At 30.1% G+C, this 18244-nt stretch overlaps 1 protein-coding gene across 9 annotated transcripts in view; it reads right to left on the bottom strand.

Annotated features, from left to right (window-relative positions):
• LOC139511486 (ras-specific guanine nucleotide-releasing factor RalGPS2-like) overlaps positions 1-18244 on the bottom strand; it is a 56567-nt gene that overhangs the window by 13506 nt on the left and 24817 nt on the right. For 6 of the 9 annotated variants that reach the window (XR_011662032.1, XR_011662033.1, XM_071298263.1 and 3 more), the window contains exons 2-4: positions 16235-16335; positions 12266-12392; positions 504-611 (exon numbers count right to left, since the gene is read on the bottom strand). Coding sequence is in view for 7 of the 9 variants with exons in the window: in XM_071298263.1 (XP_071154364.1) it covers positions 504-611; positions 12266-12392; positions 16235-16335 (336 nt within the window). In the remaining 2 variants the exon portion in view is untranslated. Of the gene's footprint in view, positions 1-503; positions 612-6653; positions 7157-8959; positions 9115-12265; positions 12393-16234; positions 16336-16710; positions 16811-18244 lie in introns of those variants that run through there. The other 3 variants (XM_071298265.1, XM_071298269.1, XM_071298270.1) reach the window with 3 other exon arrangements.

Genomic DNA, 18244 nt, shown 5'->3' on the forward strand with positions numbered 1-18244 from the left:
TAATAACCATGTCACTTTCATGAACTTTTTTTTAACCTTGGAAATTTGAAACCTTAAATTTTCATTTTTAGTTGTTATTTGTAAAAATTTCCTGTTGATTGAGCGTTAGTTTTTTGACATAATGGTCAAATTGAGACATTGAACTTTTCTATTTGTCCTTGTGAACCATATTGGGTGGTCTCAAGATCAGCCTCCTACTAAATGAGTGTGCCACCAGGAGAGTGCCACCAGTGATGATTTTTCTCATAGAAATTGAAAGTACCAGAAGCAAATCATTGTGTACAATCAAGTATCATAGAATTAATTCAAATTGACATCAGCTAAAATTATCAGAAAGCAGAAATGACATTGGAAAACCAAGTGATTGAAAAAGTGAAAAAATTATGCTTTTTAATATACTGCAAGATCTGATATCTAGTATGTTAACCTCAGTTCAATTTTTATTTCACTAGGATAACTTGTATTTTTCACGATTTTTTATAAAACTTTGTTTTAAGCCTTACAGCATAATCATCTGGTGAGACCCGTAATACATCGAAAACTACAGCATCAAACTTTTTGGTTGTCTGTGACTGTTTGTCAAGTGATTCCTGGCTTCCTTGACTGGTTCCCTGTAATATAGAAAAATAACAGTTTAATAGATTGGAACCAAATGAAAAACATTGAAACAGAGTTCATAGATTGCAATGCAATATTATAGGGATGTCAATGAGTACTCGAATACTCAGATATCCCTGGCCAGGACTGAGTATCGATTACAAAAATGATACTTGACTAATCGATCTCCTGTTAAAATGTTGTTGCTTTCTTAAGTTTAACCAAAAAATATTTTCATCGAGAGCACCTCCCGGGACATTATATATTATTCATTATTCAAATTTGTTAAAACTTTGAATACGATTCGAATGTCTGTGTTGAACTGTCATTTAGAATTCCTCAAAACAGAGATATATGTAGGATATGTATATGAACAAGAGCATTTTCCAAGGCTGACACTTTTAGCTAACCTTAGTCATTCCTCCACCTCTCTCAAACCATATATTTTCATCTGCAGGACCGTTAGTTACCTAAAATATCGCTACGTCCCAGAATAGGTTGACAAGATAATATTTTTAAATAAGAAGAAATTCGTTACACCCTGTATCAACCTTCAGGAAATGATTAACGGGATAAGTAAGTTATAATTATCACCCCTTTGATTATCATTGAATTTGTTTTTTTACTGTTTACTGTTATTTGAGTAATAATTTTTTTTTCTATAGATATAATTAATTTATTACTTGATAAGATTACTACCAGTTTATATAATTTGTAAATGTAGTAAATGAGCTAGTTATTAATTAATATAGCATAGAATTCCTTGGACTATGATCTAGTCCTATCCTGACCTATGTAATAATGTTGAGGGTTTTACAACTAACAATACATAAAATGGTATATTTTTGTGTTTTTATTTTGTGAATGTTTTACCGAGCGAGTACTCGAGTATCACTCGGTAAATTCAACGAGTAATCGATTAGTAAATCTTCACTAAGATGACACATCCCTACAATATACTGATGTCTGGTGCTTTTGTCATCTTTAGATAGAATCAAACTAGAGTTTTTTAAAGCTGCCATTACACATTTTTTTTAATGAATTTATTTGTCCAAAATGTGACTAACAAATTGCGCAGGAATCAGAATGATAAAAATTCTTTTTTTACTGCTATTGACCATAAAAGTATTATCTGAGATATTATATGGTCAGACTGCCCATTTAAGGAGGTCCCCTGGGAGGCTTTACAGGAACATTTTAATATCATATACTAAACTGGTCAATGCAGTAATTACTTGAGTGGAACCTAATCATATTTACTGAATCATTCAGTTACAAGATGTTGTGTCAGAGAGTCCAGACTAGTCAATCACTTGGGGAATTACTCTATGCATACATTGTACTTTATCTATATTATGTCCAGTTTTAGTAGCAATATCTTTTAACCATTTATCATGTGTGTATTATACAGTTTTATCCCTTTGATTCCAAAGAATCTTTCCACACTTTTACTTTCCTATTGCCTTTTGTGTGTAATGTTTTAGAACCAGATAAATAGCCAAATAAGCTTAGAAATGGTGTTCCAGATAGAATAAGCTTAGAAATGGGGTTCTAGATAGAAACAGAATAAAACATTTAATCTTATTCAACCTGAATCTAAAGATGTAATTAATAGATATAGGAAGATAAGGCCTTTACTGTTAAAGAATTACCTTTGCATTATGCTTTTATTTTTTATTTCATAGAGCAAACCTTATTGTGGAAGAAACTTGTTTGTGTGGCATGAGATATAGTCTCTAACATGTCATTGTGTGGCATGAGATATAGTCTATAACATGTCATTGTGTGCAAATTTAGACTATATTTTTGGTAAGAGATATCTTTAAGTTTCTCACACGGTTGAACCCCCATCCCCACCTAAAAAAAGCTCAAAACTTGAAGCATGATAAATATGAATCATTCCATGAAGCCAAAATTTAATTTATTTCAAACTTACAAATGATATCAAACAGAATCAAAATATATAATAGTCATATCATTTAGAACATATACGGTACAGTATGTATAATAAGTATTTGCTTATCAACACAAATATTCAGAATATGTCTAGATGTAATGCCCTTACAATATTTGTGGGCGATCATCCATCCCTTATAATGTTTAATATCAGTGTCAACACATATATTACTTTTAAACATTGTTAGTAGATCTTAATATGGATAAAAAGAAACTCATTCTACTCATAAAGGTTATTTTATTCAAATTATATTTTTAATTTTTCCAGTTGACCACTTTTACAAATGTTTACCTTATACCGACATGACATAATTAATATCAAATGATAATAAATCTCAGTCAAGGTAACAAGATGAATAATTTAGACTTTTGTAAAGATATTCCAGTATATTTTACTTATGATTGAAATTAATAAGTTATATACCATGCAGTAAGCAATACATGTATATCAAATTCATTAGATTTCCTATCCCTTTCCCAAATCTGTATTGCTTTACACAAATGAGTTCAATACAAATTTAAAAATACTTTTTTTTTGCTTGGTATGACCATCATTACATCAAAAACCCTTATAAATAGGTACTCTTTTATTATTATATACAAAATCATTGTATATCAAAAACCACATTACATCAAAAACCCAAGGAAATATAAAACCCCTCATAAATAGGCATGCTTTTATCATTGTAAAAGATTCATTTATTTACAATATAAATAATTTAAGATTGGAAATAAACTTCTTTTTAAACATAAGATATATAGTGAATAGCAATCTGTTAAATAAAATCGGACATTTAGCTAATAGTTTAAGTGCTTGTAACATTAACACCATATTTGACGTTTGCCCAGACATATTGATCTATCTCGTCAATCCAAGGTGATAGACTAATTTAGTACAATTACTCCATTTATAGGTTTCCTAGATTTTTATTACACTATTAACTCTCCTATAAACTATTTATCCATTAAATGAATCCCATATGTTTTAATTAGGTTGATGGTGATTCCTTTTCCCATGATATTCTGTCTTATTTACTACAGCCATATTACCAATCACTTAATCTCAGAAAATCAAAGCTTTACAATGTACCTGTATCATGTTCACCATCAGAATATAAATTGTCACTTTCATCCTTACATTTTGTTTTAATAAAGACTTTTGTTTTAATAAAGACTTATATATCTATTTCTAGACAGCCAACATATCACATTCGTATAGATATACACCTAATAAATATCATATGTACAGAAATACAAAAGTTAGACCCAAGACAGATAAACAAATGTAAGACGGGGACAATTCCGAAAAAATTTGGTAGAGGCTAAGCACTTGAATTTCAAGGACTTTAAAATCTCTTAATCATTAAAGCATACAACAATAAGAAGTGAGAGCAATTTACATTAAGATGGTCAAATACCAGTCGATTTGATTTTGATTTTTGGTGTTTTAACGCCACTTTTAAGCACTGCATTTAGGCTATTTCTTGGCGGCCAGTTTTTATTGGGGGAGGAAGCCGGAGTGCCAGGAGAAGTCCACCGACCTTCAAATACCAGTCGAGAATAGCTGTTCAGCTAAGATGATGTAGTTTATGATGACAAAAATTTAGCTCACTCAGTGTGTCAACATCCTAAATATAGATTATCAAGTGGATGCAAACTTTTTAAACAATTCAGAATGCTGCACAATTTCCTTAAATGTCAAGAAAATGTGAAATTGAATAGTGATCTCCTTGGGTAATTCCTTCTTTCTTACATCTGAATATTGGCAAATCATACTTGTATCTAATAAATTGATATTTTTTCCTTCTTTCATAATCTTACAACAATAAGATTAAATTACTTTTTGTAAATTTGGGAATCTATGATTTAGTTTTCTTTTTTAAAACTGTTAAATACATTTCCTTTATTTTTTTCTACTTAACAAAGATCAGAAAAAGACAAAATCTGATTTGTATGAAATTAGAACTAATTTAAATAACATGCAAGTTAACATGTACCCATATCTAGATTTACAAAGGTATCAGTTAAATCTCAAATATGTTTGATCATCAAAAGGTAAGCAGGTACTTATACATGAAAATACATTAATTGTTAGACCACAAATGTTTGTACATGTACATGTATTAAACATATATACCATCCTATTAGGTGTTGTCGTGTTCACTGATGTAGCATTACTTAATATTTAATTAATGACTTCATCAATTTAATCTCTTTGATGTTGACAAAGATTGTAACAATTTCCATGTTTCACTAAAGATTAATGTTCAATTACTACACTATCAATGGTTAAGTTTTATTTGCCAAATGAATTACCCTGTACAATTTTGTAATTTATTTATCAATAGATTTTATTGGTGATGTTATTGGAAATCAGCATCAGTTTTATAGAAAAGTCCATTTTGAAATGAAATATTGACAAATAAGAATAGCATCAAGGGGCCCATACACAAAGGTAACAGGTTGTCAAATACAATTACAATATTGAGGCATGGAGCAGCTGGGTTTCTGGGAAATACAATGCATCAAATAAATTTGTAGGTCATGATGCATGCATGATTATTTTAATACAAGTACTGAACATAACTTTTTATAACCACATTTGTTTACATTTTAAGATTATAAGAAAGCACAGGAAAAGTTGTCACTGGAAATTTGACATTTGCCAGTAAAAAATTTGCCAGTAAAATTAAATTTGAGACTGTCAAATGTCCAATAGATAGTGGCAAATTTCAATTACTGGTACTATCAACTGTGGAACTGATTGCAAAGAATCAAAAGTGGCCATGCATTTCATATTGTTATTATGATTGTAATTTTCATCTCTTTCATACAATTTATCAAGGGATTATATCTCTATGTCCTACAGTATAGTAATTGAAAATAAGTGTATTCTTGCTTTCACTTTTTACTTGTAAATAAAAATTATATTCAGTACATAAAGGATAAACCTTTTAGTTGATAGTGAATATATTATATCCTGAAGAAAAAAAACTATTAACAAGTCAATGACATTATCGACATTCTATCAAATGTTACACCATCAAATCTAAATCTGTTAAGATTTAATGATCCATGTTAGAATGACATAGTGGGACTTACACATGGTGACATGTTCAATGTAACCTTGGCTGACAAATAATTTTCTCAACATGCTACAAAATAAGTGAGAAAGGACAATTTCATTCCTTGAGTCAGACCCTACTTGAACAACATACTGACATTTATTGGAACAGCAATGCAAAAACCCTCAGAAAGTTCACAGGGATATCCTAATCACCTGGTCATAATACATACATGTATAACCACAAATGCTACCCTCATTTTGCAAGGGGATATCTTTAAACCAAATGACTATACTAAATTTTACGTCAAACTATAGAAAACCCTGAAAATACATATATAGGGATATCGGAATCAAACACCCCATCATATAGTTGACAAAAAAACCCAACAGAATATCCAGAAAATGCATATGGATATATCTGAAACATAAAAAACATTATATAGCTGACCAAACAACCAATGTATGTCATGTAATAAGCATGGCTGTTTCTGATCATATCAAGCATCCCTAGTCTGTGTTGCTAAATAGTTGACACAAATATCAATCTAACATTGTCATCTAACCTCAATTCAACACCAATATTGACATTAAATATTCAAAGCGATTTCCACACAACCTGGCTTCAAATATCTTTAAAAAAAACACAGAAACCCATGAAATTCCACTTGGTCATGTTACAACTGAAGGTGATGATTAGAATGTAGTTCTGACATAATAATCCTGGAAAACCAGTGAATCTGACATCAAAATCCTGGAAAACCAGATACATCTAGATTGGAAATCAGAAAGAAAATAAACACAAGGAGATTCTACTGTAAAACCCAGATGTTTTCTTAATCTGTTTATATATATACACTGTATCATGAGATAGTTATAATCTACCCCTCTATAAACAAAACCAAAACAATCACAATGAAGGAAACATTTCAACACATATATACCTAAGAAACTGATCTTATCATGTGTATGTACTAAAGAAACCAAACAATAAACTATCAAACATTTATAAACATTGATAAAATGTAAGACATACCATGTAAGCTTCCATAACAGTTCTGCTTGTTTGGATGATTTTGAGATTATCTATTTTTAGATTATCACAAGTATTGTTGGTAGAGTTCCCAACTGACAGATAAACAAAAACCTTTGTTACTATTAATAACAGGATCAAATTTTCCTTGAAGATCGCGAATCGTTACTGAGTTTGAAATCATATGCATCTAACAAATGTTACCATAATCGTCCTTGGGATAGACTTAGTCACTGTTGTTCAATTTATTCTATTGTCCATTTTTTATATTGTTAGTTTCACTTTATCCTTATTTTCATTCCAAAAATCTATTTATAAACACATATTTCATCACATATATTATTTCTTTGTCCCATATTCAAGATGTAAACAATCTTACAGATTTCTTTGTTCCATATTAAAGACAACTGTAAGTCCCGAAAAATCTAAATAAATAACGATCCAAAATAAAAAAATATAACTGAACTAAATGTTGTCATTGCTAATATCCCTCCAAAATTTAAAACGGAATTTAAATTTAAATATTCAATAATCAATAAAAGATCAATTTCAAAGTTCAAGGACAAGCTTGATACCTTTATGTGCTTTGATCTGCTTTGAACAGGTTAAATTCACCTTAAGTAATCTCACCTTTTGTTGATTTAAACATTATAAGCTTTTAACAAAGGTTAGGTCATTTTTATGTAAATTTCCACCTATTTTGAGTTTGGGAAGTTTATTAACTCCTTTAATTATACTGCCTTTTAGGAAATTTTTTTAAAATTAATTATTTTTGGTTTAATAAACGTCTACCTGACAAGCCTCAGTACCACACAAAAATGGTAAAAAATTACATCAATGCATGGTCACCAGCAATAAAGGAGAAAAAATCTGCCAATGCTCATTAAAGAAGTCAAACAATTTCAACAAAAAAATGTATTTACAAATTTTGGGAGAGATCCATTTGCGCCAAAAATGCGTCCTTTTGCGCCACAACCTTTTTTCTCCAATGCTACATTTGCGCCACCTACATGGTATCATTTGCGCCAAAAATAAAACATACGATTGTGCCAATTAGAAGAAAAATGACTTCCCCCCTCCTTTATTTCCAACTTGGAAACAGTAGTTTACACAGCAAATGTTTCCTTTTCTGAAACATACTTTCTTCTTACTGCTGCTGCATGGGTACTTCCCAATTTAATATATGTAGTAGCTTGTAAATTCACTTTATTGTCCAAAAAGACAAAAAAAATGAAGGATGATATGCATATAACAGTTCATAATAATTCCTATGGAATGCGTCTGCTTCATTACCGGTACATCAACATATGTAGCTAAAACATAATCAGCAAATACTTCTATTTCTTCTCTTTTGGCATATCTTGTATTAAATATTCAGCTAGCAATAAGTTTTCTTCTCTCTCTGTACATGGACTGTCTAATGCATTTCAAGTCAGTTCTCTCCAGATGCTTACATCTTCATGGTGAAATATCTCCTAACATATGATACTTTTTTAAGCCATAAATAAGAATAAATATTAATCATTAATATTTATGATAGAATGTGTATGTACAGGTAAATTGGTGCAAAAGAGTTTTGAATATTGGCGCAATTGATACATTTGGAAAACAAACTTTGGCGCAAATGATACCCCTGAAAAACAGTAATTGGCGCAAAAGGGCTGCTGCCCAAATTTTAATGCACTTTAAATTTTGAGATTATAGCATGCATTTATTTCTATAATTTGTAAAGAATGGACTAAGCTGTGTGATTTTAAATTATTGAAATTTCAGAAAAATGTGCATACAGGGTCCAATTTGTATCAGCTATCAGACAGATATATCAGAATGTTAGATCTCGTTATTGAAATAAATGACAAATTCTGATTATTCACATTAATAAAAGCCTATCAATAAATCCTGAATTTTCAGTAAATGAAAAAAAATCATTCATGTACCAAAATACCTAAAAAATTATGTAATAATTCCTTTCTGATTGAATATTTTGTAAGAATAAATTAGATTTTGAGGTCTAGAAATTCAGGAAATCATTTTCAGAGTTCCATCCACTGATTTCAATGATTAAATAACGAAAGTTTAATAGTATTCAAATTTCAAATATTTCTTTAATAAGAGTAACAACTTCAAGTATAATTCATATAAAAATGTATTTTAATGTATTTTCAGTTCAAGCCTAGAGACACTCCTGGACAATTTTTAACTTCTAATTATTTATTTAACTAATATAAAGATAATGTTTGTTACATTTGATCTATGCCGTAATGGATGGTCACCTCAAGATCAGGTGTAAATGTTAGAAATTAACTCACCTCAATAATATAATTTAATCCCATCGAGAAAATATAAACTTATGCATGTAAATCCTTCAATATATTAAATTATCGAAACACTAAACCATAACATATACACAAAACATGATATAAATGTGCAAGCTGTTTACAGCACACCTTGACCAGGTAAATGTGAGGTAAATCTCAGGTAAACATTAAACCATGTATGACCTACAATTGTCCTAAGGGGTAGATAACAATAACAGATGGGTTGGACAGACAAGTAAAGGGACAAAGACAAGATAATTATAAAATGCCATCAGTAATAAATTATAATGAATTATAATTCAATAGAAATCTTGTCATGTTTATCTATATTCTTGATAGGGCAATAATCTAAGGCTTTAGATGGTATTATTAAACTTCAATAGTGTTAATGACTGCAGGAAACTGGGTTAGACATTGACATGCTTGGCTGAAGGTAGAAATCATTTAAGTCATTATTTGGACAATTATATTTAGTGTACACAATTGTTCAAAGATGATAATGTGTCTTTGGTGATTTTTTTCAATAAAACATCATTAGAAAAAATGTTTTATATCAATGCTTTTTTTTTTTACTATATAACAGTTTCATTAGTACTAAGCCACATGTATGTGGCTACAATCTGTAAGCAAATACTAAGTAATTAGGCAAATGAGAACTATTTCAAGTCCTCTGTTATCTGGACATATGTAAAAAATTTGCAATAAATTAACCATTTTGAATGTTTTCTGACTAACAACAGGACAGTGCCATGGTTATGAATCCAAAATCTTACAGACCTCATAATGATATTTCTACATTAACCTTGCTCAGTATTTGGCAAGAATAAAATCAGGTACAAACCAATAACTTAAGTATTTAATTTACATTTGTGTGATCAGTGATGCACATGAGTCAACTATTCTGAATTACATTAACATTTCAATCTGTATCATATGATAGATTGATCTTTAATGTGAACTGTGCAGGTAATTTGTTTCTGATACTGTGTAGTGAAGAAGTTATAAGTGGGTACTGGTTTGTAGTACAGAGCAACACTCTTGAAAAAACTTATTCAGAAAAAATGTTTTAAAATTTTAAAATTGTAACACAATTGCGCTTTGAGGGCAGGTATCTACAAATGTACTATGAAATATAACCATTAACATTTTTATCTCAGGCTAATATTTATACCATAATTATAGTTCATTTACCACATGTAGTTATCTAATCAAAAATTAAATAAACACCTGTTAACTATAAATGATTACAAAACTGATCAAACAGTTGTCGTCACTGCGTCACTGTCACCGTCACTGTCACCTTATACTACCATTCACTGAGGTCATTACATGTACAAATTGTTCTCATTAAGAAATATAATCTTGTCAACTATTTCAGGGGAGAGTTGTTTTTGCAACTTTGCAACAAACAGTTGTCTGTCCAGATAAATTTACCAATACAAAGTTTGTAATATTGCCAGTTTCTTAGCAAAATGTTGACCTTTCATGAAATCCTTGCAAAATGGTAATAAAGTATGTGGATCAATTACGTGAATGTTGATATTGCCTTATAATGAGTGGATCAATAAAAGATGTTAAAGAAAATAGTTGTCTAATAGTGTGTGGATCAATTCAGTGAAAGTTGTTGTCTTAAAGTGTGTGGATCAATTCAGTGAAAGTCGTTGTCTTATAGTTTGTGGATCAATTCAGTCAAAGTTATTGCCTAATAGTGTGTGGATCAATTCAGTGAAAGTTGTTGTCTTATAGTGTGTGGATCAATTCTGTGAAAGTTGTTGTCTTAAAGTGTGTGGATCAATTCTGTGAAAGTTGTTGTCTTAAAGTGTGTGGATCAATTTAGTGAAAGTTATTGTCTTATATTGTGTGGGTCAATTCAGTGAAAGTTGTTGTCTTAAAGTGTGTGGATCAATTCAGTCAAAGTTGTTGTCTTATAGTGTGTGGATCAATTCTGTGAAAGTCGTTGTCTTATAGTTTGTGGATCAATTCAGTGAAAGTTGTTGTCTAATAGTGTGTGGATCAGTTCAGTCAAAGTCGTTGTCTTAAAGTGTGTGGATCAATTCAGTGAAAGTTGTTGTCTTATAGTTTTGTGGATCAATTCAGTCAAAGTTGTTGTCTTATAGTGTGTGGATCAATTCTGTGAAAGTCGTTGTCTTATAGTTTGTGGATCAATTCAGTGAAAGTTGTTGTCTAATAGTGTGTGGATCAGTTCAGTCAAAGTCGTTGTCTTAAAGTGTGTGGATCAATTCTGTGAAAGTCGTTGTCTTATAGTTTGTGGATCAATTCAGTGAAAGTTGTTGTCTAATAGTGTGTGGATCAGTTCAGTCAAAGTCATTGTCTTAAAGTGTGTGGATCAATTCAGTGAAAGTTGTTGTCTTATAGTTTTGTGGATCAATTCAGTGAAAGTTGTTGTCTTATAGTTTGTGGATAAGTTCAGTCAAAGTCTTTGTCTTAAAGTGTGTGGATCAATTCAGTGAAAGTTGTTGTCTTATAGTTTGTGGATCGATTCAGTGAAAGTTGTTGTCTTAGAGTGTGTGGATCAATTCAGTCCAAGTTGTTTTTGCCTTATAGTTTATACATGCGAAAAACTTGGTCTGTGAAAGTTTTGGTTTAGAAAACTCTTGCTCTCAATTTTAAACATAAATATTAAAGTTGTGTAAAATAAGACCTTGAGGTTTCATCACATAAGTCTAAAGTATAAAGGGTCATTTTAAATTCATTTTAATACTATCCAATCTTCTTAAACACTAATCCCTAGCAGTTCACAAACAATCCTTGGAAAGATTTAAGTGGACTTATGTCAACAATGTTCATGATCTAGTCAACTTTTTGTACTGTGGACAATAACTGACCATTCAATGTCAAAACCTTGGCACATTTTATGATTAGTATATATTAAACATATAAATTACATACATAAAGTCAATATCTAACTTGTCTTATAGGTATATCACAAGACAATGCTAGAAAGTTTGGTGAAAAAATAGAGAACGAATGATATGCAGTTAGACTTGCATATGCAAGACAGTTCTTTTCAACTGGAGAAGGGGTGTAGTGAAGAATTATGTCTTCTAGAGTTTTCATTGCTGGGGAAGGCTAACACTTTCAAAAGAGTTCATATCAACCAGTATCTGGAGAAGGGGTGTAATGAAGTCTTCAGTCTGCCAGAGAGTTCTGTGTTAGGGGAAGGGTGGTGCGCTTAAAACTTCTACAACAAAGTTTTTGTTTGGGAAGGGGAATGTAGTGACCACTTACATCTCAAAGAGAGTTCTGTGTTGGGAGGAGAGTGTAGTGTATACTTACGTCTGCCAGAGAGTTATGTGCTGTAACAAATTCTGTACTGCTGTCACTCTCCAGAGTCTTACTGAATGTTTTATCTTCATCTGGGGTCAAGATACGATGAGGGATGTTCATTTTACTGCTATCCCTTCTGAAAATACAAATATACATTAGAATAAACCTGAGAAGGGTCACTCTCTCTTACAATAAAATATCCAATTATAATCCAGGGTCAAACTGCTCAAAAAGCTCTTCAGTTAATACATAACAAAACTTGTCTACAGTAAATGACATATTTCACTCCTTACAAACTGCACGTGTCTACTACCAAGAGAAAGAGAAGGATTTTATCTCCCTTCCTTAGAAAAAACATAATATACTAGTATATCAAAGTTTACAATCCTCTTGGATATTAATTAAGTTAATGAAATCTTTTTGTAATGGTTGGAAACAAATTAAAGTTAGGTAACACTGGTATGGGGTTATGAATTGATGTCTATTAGAAGCAACGTAACAACAAAACAAAGTTTAAAAAGAATGTGTCCCAAGTACATAGATGCCCCATCTGCACTATCATTTTCTATGTTCAGTGGACCGTGACAATGGGATAAAAGCTCTAATTTGGCATTAAAATTAGAAAGATCATATCATAGGGAACCTGTTTACTAAGTTTCAAGTTGATTGTACTTCAAGTAAATCAAAAACTTCTTCGACCAAAAACTTTAACCTGAAGCAGGACAGACGAACAAACGGGCAGGCCGATGAACATACGAATGAATGAACGAACAGACAGACGCACAGACCAGAAAACATAATGCCCATAAATTGAGCATAAAAATATACTTGTCAACCTTCTACTACAAATGTTCTAGCCTGCATATCTGAATATATTAGACCCACAATATAATTTTAGTTACTGCATTTCAGTTAAAGACTAATTAAAATCTTATAAAGTGAAGAAAAAAAAACAGTAAACCATTATGGTTCAATAGCCTTAACTATCCCTATACCCATAACCTTGAATTTTTCAAGAACAACAGTATACAAAGTTGTATTTAGATAGCAATAAGCCTCCAACCAGACAGATAAAATGGAGATAAACAATAAACACTTTTCAGCGTCTATTGTGTTTGTTTATCCAATAATCAGGTGTAAACCTATAAAATTGTCTTGATCCTTAACAGGAAGGTCAACACTTAATGTCATACTTTATGGACATACAATAGGGGAATTAATTTTTACAAATTAAAGTATTCATCTTTCTGCTTAACTTTACAGTACACACATCAGACATGAAATCAAATCTTAGCTTTTGAGGTCACAGAGGAAAAGGTTGATTGTTTATATGTTAATATGTTACATGATTCTATTTAATGAATCTAAGAAAAAGTCTTTGGTCAAAATAATTACTAAATCTGCATGAATGCACAATTGAACATTTTTACACAGAACTTTGTTTAAAAAACTAAACAATTGTTGAGGTGTTATAAAAGATAGTTATATTCCTTTGTTGGTATCAATTTGTTCTTTGATAGCTTAATTAAAAAGAACAATTGGAAATGTGAAGTATACATCGAAATATGTACAGCAACCCAATCATACAAGAATAACAAGAGACAATCAACCAGTTCCATAGATCATGTAAAGATCTAGATCTAAATCTAACAGAGTCTAGAAAAGCAGTTTGACATTAACTACAGATTTCCATTCCCCACCAGGACCCCCAGAAAACAAAAATATAAAAAAAGAAAACTATTGATTTATCTTCTAGCAATCTTGGTTCTAGACATGAGGCAGGCATGTGAAGATGTGGATGGTTTTAAATCTCAACCCTAAACTGTTTTAGAAAAGATGCTTGAAACTGTACAGCCCTAGAGTTGAGACTATTTTTCACTATTCCAACTTTGAATATAAATATCAAGGGTAGCATAACAATTGACCAACTTCTTCTAAGTCTGGTACCTATAATTACAGCACACAAATACTGTAAACCAGATCAGAACATAAGTATCTATATAAACCATTAGAATAAGATGCATAAGAGGATATCTTTTGATGTCAGATTTTAATTGATGCAGGTAACAAAGCAGACATGATACATTTCTTTTCATGTTACTTTATTTCTCAACCTGTATATACCTCTACCTCGTAAATTGTACACCTACATCATGTACATCTTGGAAATATTTCAACTAAATTCAATTAAATTGTGGACATTAAATCATGGTCAGATAGTACACTTCATCAGGACATTTGACAGAATATTGATGTATCATATAACTTTGTCTGGTCTAAGATATAAATATTTATAATTATCAATAAATTCTTTGTTTTGTCTCGAAAGTTAGTGAATTTTCAAAATCATTTACATATTTCCACAAATATATTATTTGTATTCTCTCCTAGAGCACATATAATTCATGATTTATTAATAAAATTGTGACCTATGTGTCAGTAAAACACTGCCTTCAAACATAATATTAAGTACAAAAGATATAAAACTTTGAATAAATTACATAACACCATTATATCAGTATAAATATATAATCAATTCTGGTGAAATCAAACAAGCCTTTATCCTGTATATTTGATGGAGAAATAAAACTGTATCAAATACCAGCAGGCTTTTAAACCTGATGACATAAACTTGTACATGCCTAGACTGAAATGTCAATGTTTCACAAGCATTCTTTACCTCCTAAGACAGCCTACTGTAACTCCCTAGATTCATGGGAATAGGCAACTAGTGTGTAAAGTCAATCATAATTTAAAATTATTGGACCCTAAATTATATTAAATTCAATATCTTAGATTTGTCTTCAAGTTAAGGTTGTCTAGCGTCTATACCATGTGTTGTTTGTTGTTGTCTTTGTTGTTGTCTTTGTTAATGAATGTCTGTTTTCAGGGGAGGAGTGTAGTGTTTGGTAATGGAGGTATTATCTGTGATTCATAAAACCCCTTTTAAAGTACATCATTGTATCATTATCTTTACTAACATATTTGTTCAAAATTTCTTTTGTCAATACATGTGCAGATAAATCTTTGTAATTTTGAAAATATCAAAATCATGGCACAATTTTACAAATAATGCATTTTTTTTTAAATATGATCTTCCATGTATCAGTTCTTTTGGTCTTTATTTATACTATATAAAATATTTGTGAAATGAAAGGAAGAAAAGATAAATTCAAGTCAATTTTGTTTCCTACATCTCAATCACCTGATACAAAAACATGGGCACCTTTTCCCATTTTCATATTTCTCATTTTAATCAATATTTCAACTCATATAAGATTTCTAGGTACAAAAATGTACTTAAACATTTATATCAACTTTTGAGCAGTTAAAATATTATTTGTAATTTTCTCCACTTTATTTTGAACCAAGGAATAATATTGAGAATTGAACATGTATTATGTTGTAATTTCAAGGTCGGGCCACTTAATCTGTGTTGTAATAATAATGCAACGGGCAGGTGTACCAATTTAAGCTAAGGGGGCAAAACTGACACAGTTTAATAGGTCAAAAATAGGTCAATTACATACCACTCAGATATAATAACTGGTCACTTTAATACTGTTCAACCCTTCCATTCTTAATTTTTGGTATTTATAATTTAAGTCAATTATAATAAATTTTAGATTTGTTTTCTTTATAAATCTAATTGTTCGAATCTGTTTAACCTTTTCATCGTATAAATTTGATCCAATTGTATAATTTACAACTATAAATTAACTGGCTGCTGAGAAGTTAACTAAAAACTTTAACCTGAAGCAGAACAGACAAACAGATGAACAGAACGTAAAACATAAAGCCCATAAATGGGGCATAAAAATGCCTGTACTAAGTCAGCAATAATTATATGACAGTTGTTTTCTATTCGTTTGATGTGTTTGAGCTTTTGATTTTGCCATTTAATTAGGGACTTGCCATTTTGGATTTTCCTCAAATTCATTTTTTTGTGATTTTACTTTTCTCTATCTCTATGCCTACCTTAAAGGATAGAAGGAATCAGACAATCGCCTTATGAACCCTTCATGTTTGATCTGTAACCAGCTCACACCATCTGTAAATGATGCATTTCTCTTTACACTCTGAAAAATAAAGTATTTGGTAAAAATATCATTTTTGAAGGCGATTACATATTTTGGTATTTCTTGATCAAATAATTGCTGATTGAATTGTTGAAACAAATAAATTATTCATTTCAAATTCATGACAATGAAACATATATATCCCTGAAACTTGGAAACATTCATTGCCAATCTAATAAATATTATTGCAAATCATTCTCATTGATTTGTATAAAAAAGGGCATCATATAATTACTTCTATTTTTATTTCACATATATATATATATATATATAAATAGAAGATTCATGAAATAATCTGTTTATTACAATTCTTTTATTGTAAGTTAAAGTCAAACTTGGTCACAATTGAAATTAAAAACATTTTAGAAAATTTACCTTAGACTTCATGATTGTGTTCAATAGAGATGTAATAATTCCCAAATCTGTTTAATATTAAGCCTGTACATGTACTTCCCTTTAGATATACATGTATATATATACATTTGTATATAATATAGCATCCTGTCACATCTCACACCTTATTAATATTTTAATCTCCCAATCACACATCTACATAAAACTTCCTTTGATATACTAATTGTCATGTAAACAAACTGGCTTCCTGATAACAATTTATCAATATTATCCAAGCTCAAAGAAGAAGCCATTCTATCCTAGTTATCTTAATCATTATTTATAATCAGGGTTTCAATCATCGAAAAACTTGAGAAGAAGAAATGTTTTTCTTTTGTTATCTTTTCACTATATTTTTTTTTATTATAATTTTTTATTGTTTGAGGTCTTGTAAACTTTTGTTTTAATCTTTCATCTGTATTATTTAACTAATTTTTCATGTGTATTATTAAACTAATTTTTCATCTGCATTATAAAACTATTTTTTCATCTGTATTATTAAACTAATTTTTCATCTGCATTATTAAACTAATTTTTCATCTGTATTATTAAACTAATTTTTCATCTGTATTATTAAACTAACATTTATATTGAACATTACAACTGTGTACATGTACATTTCATTACCATTTAGTTTATTCAAATTTTTAATTTCATACATGTATGTTCCAAAATTAAACATCTTTGAAAGTAAATTTTAAAATTGTGTACATTGCAATGTATGTACATGATTCTGTCCATTACTGCATAAACAATGTATGTGATCGTTTGTGTCCATCTATTTTACATTTACAGTTACATACATACATTTGTACATGAAATTATTTTCATCAACACGAAAAAAAATCTTGAATTGTAACTTTTATACTTTGTACATACCATATTTACACAAACAATGTATTCAACCTTAATGATTCAGATTAAAATAAAAATTATATATATTGTTACAAATCTGTGTTATTTTTATCTATTTCCTTATTATAATTCTCATTTCAAATATGACCTTTGACTAAAATAACCCTTGTTGTTTCAATGTCTATAATATATATTCATACTAGGGCAATAAAGTTCTCAAAATTTAATCTGCAATTAAGCAAATTGTATCTGAGTTAGAATTGTATTATTATTTCTATATAAATCGATGTATGAAATGGACATTCACAGCAGGATATATAATTTGACATTTACATTGCAGGATACTAACAACATCAGATCTATAATTGCCTTGTCTGAAATATACATTAAATCTTTATTTCTGGAAATGTACCAAAATTTGTAGCTTAGGATTCTGTAAAAAAACCCAGTTATTTCTGTCCATCTTCTATATATCTATACTGTACATTGTACCATTGAGGTTATAACCTCCTTGATTGTACATACTATCTATCTTCTGATTGTGCATTCTGTTGACTATGTTTTAAAAAGTTGAGTGCTGAAGATCATTGTCTTAGAAATGGGTCTTTTTTTATTTGAGGTGGTGAGGAAGTTTAAAAATATTCTTGTTTGCTTCATTTAT

The sequence above is a fragment of the Mytilus edulis genome, chromosome 2 (assembly GCF_963676685.1).
Source record: "Mytilus edulis chromosome 2, xbMytEdul2.2, whole genome shotgun sequence".
Classification (NCBI taxonomy): domain Eukaryota; kingdom Metazoa; phylum Mollusca; class Bivalvia; order Mytilida; family Mytilidae; genus Mytilus; species Mytilus edulis.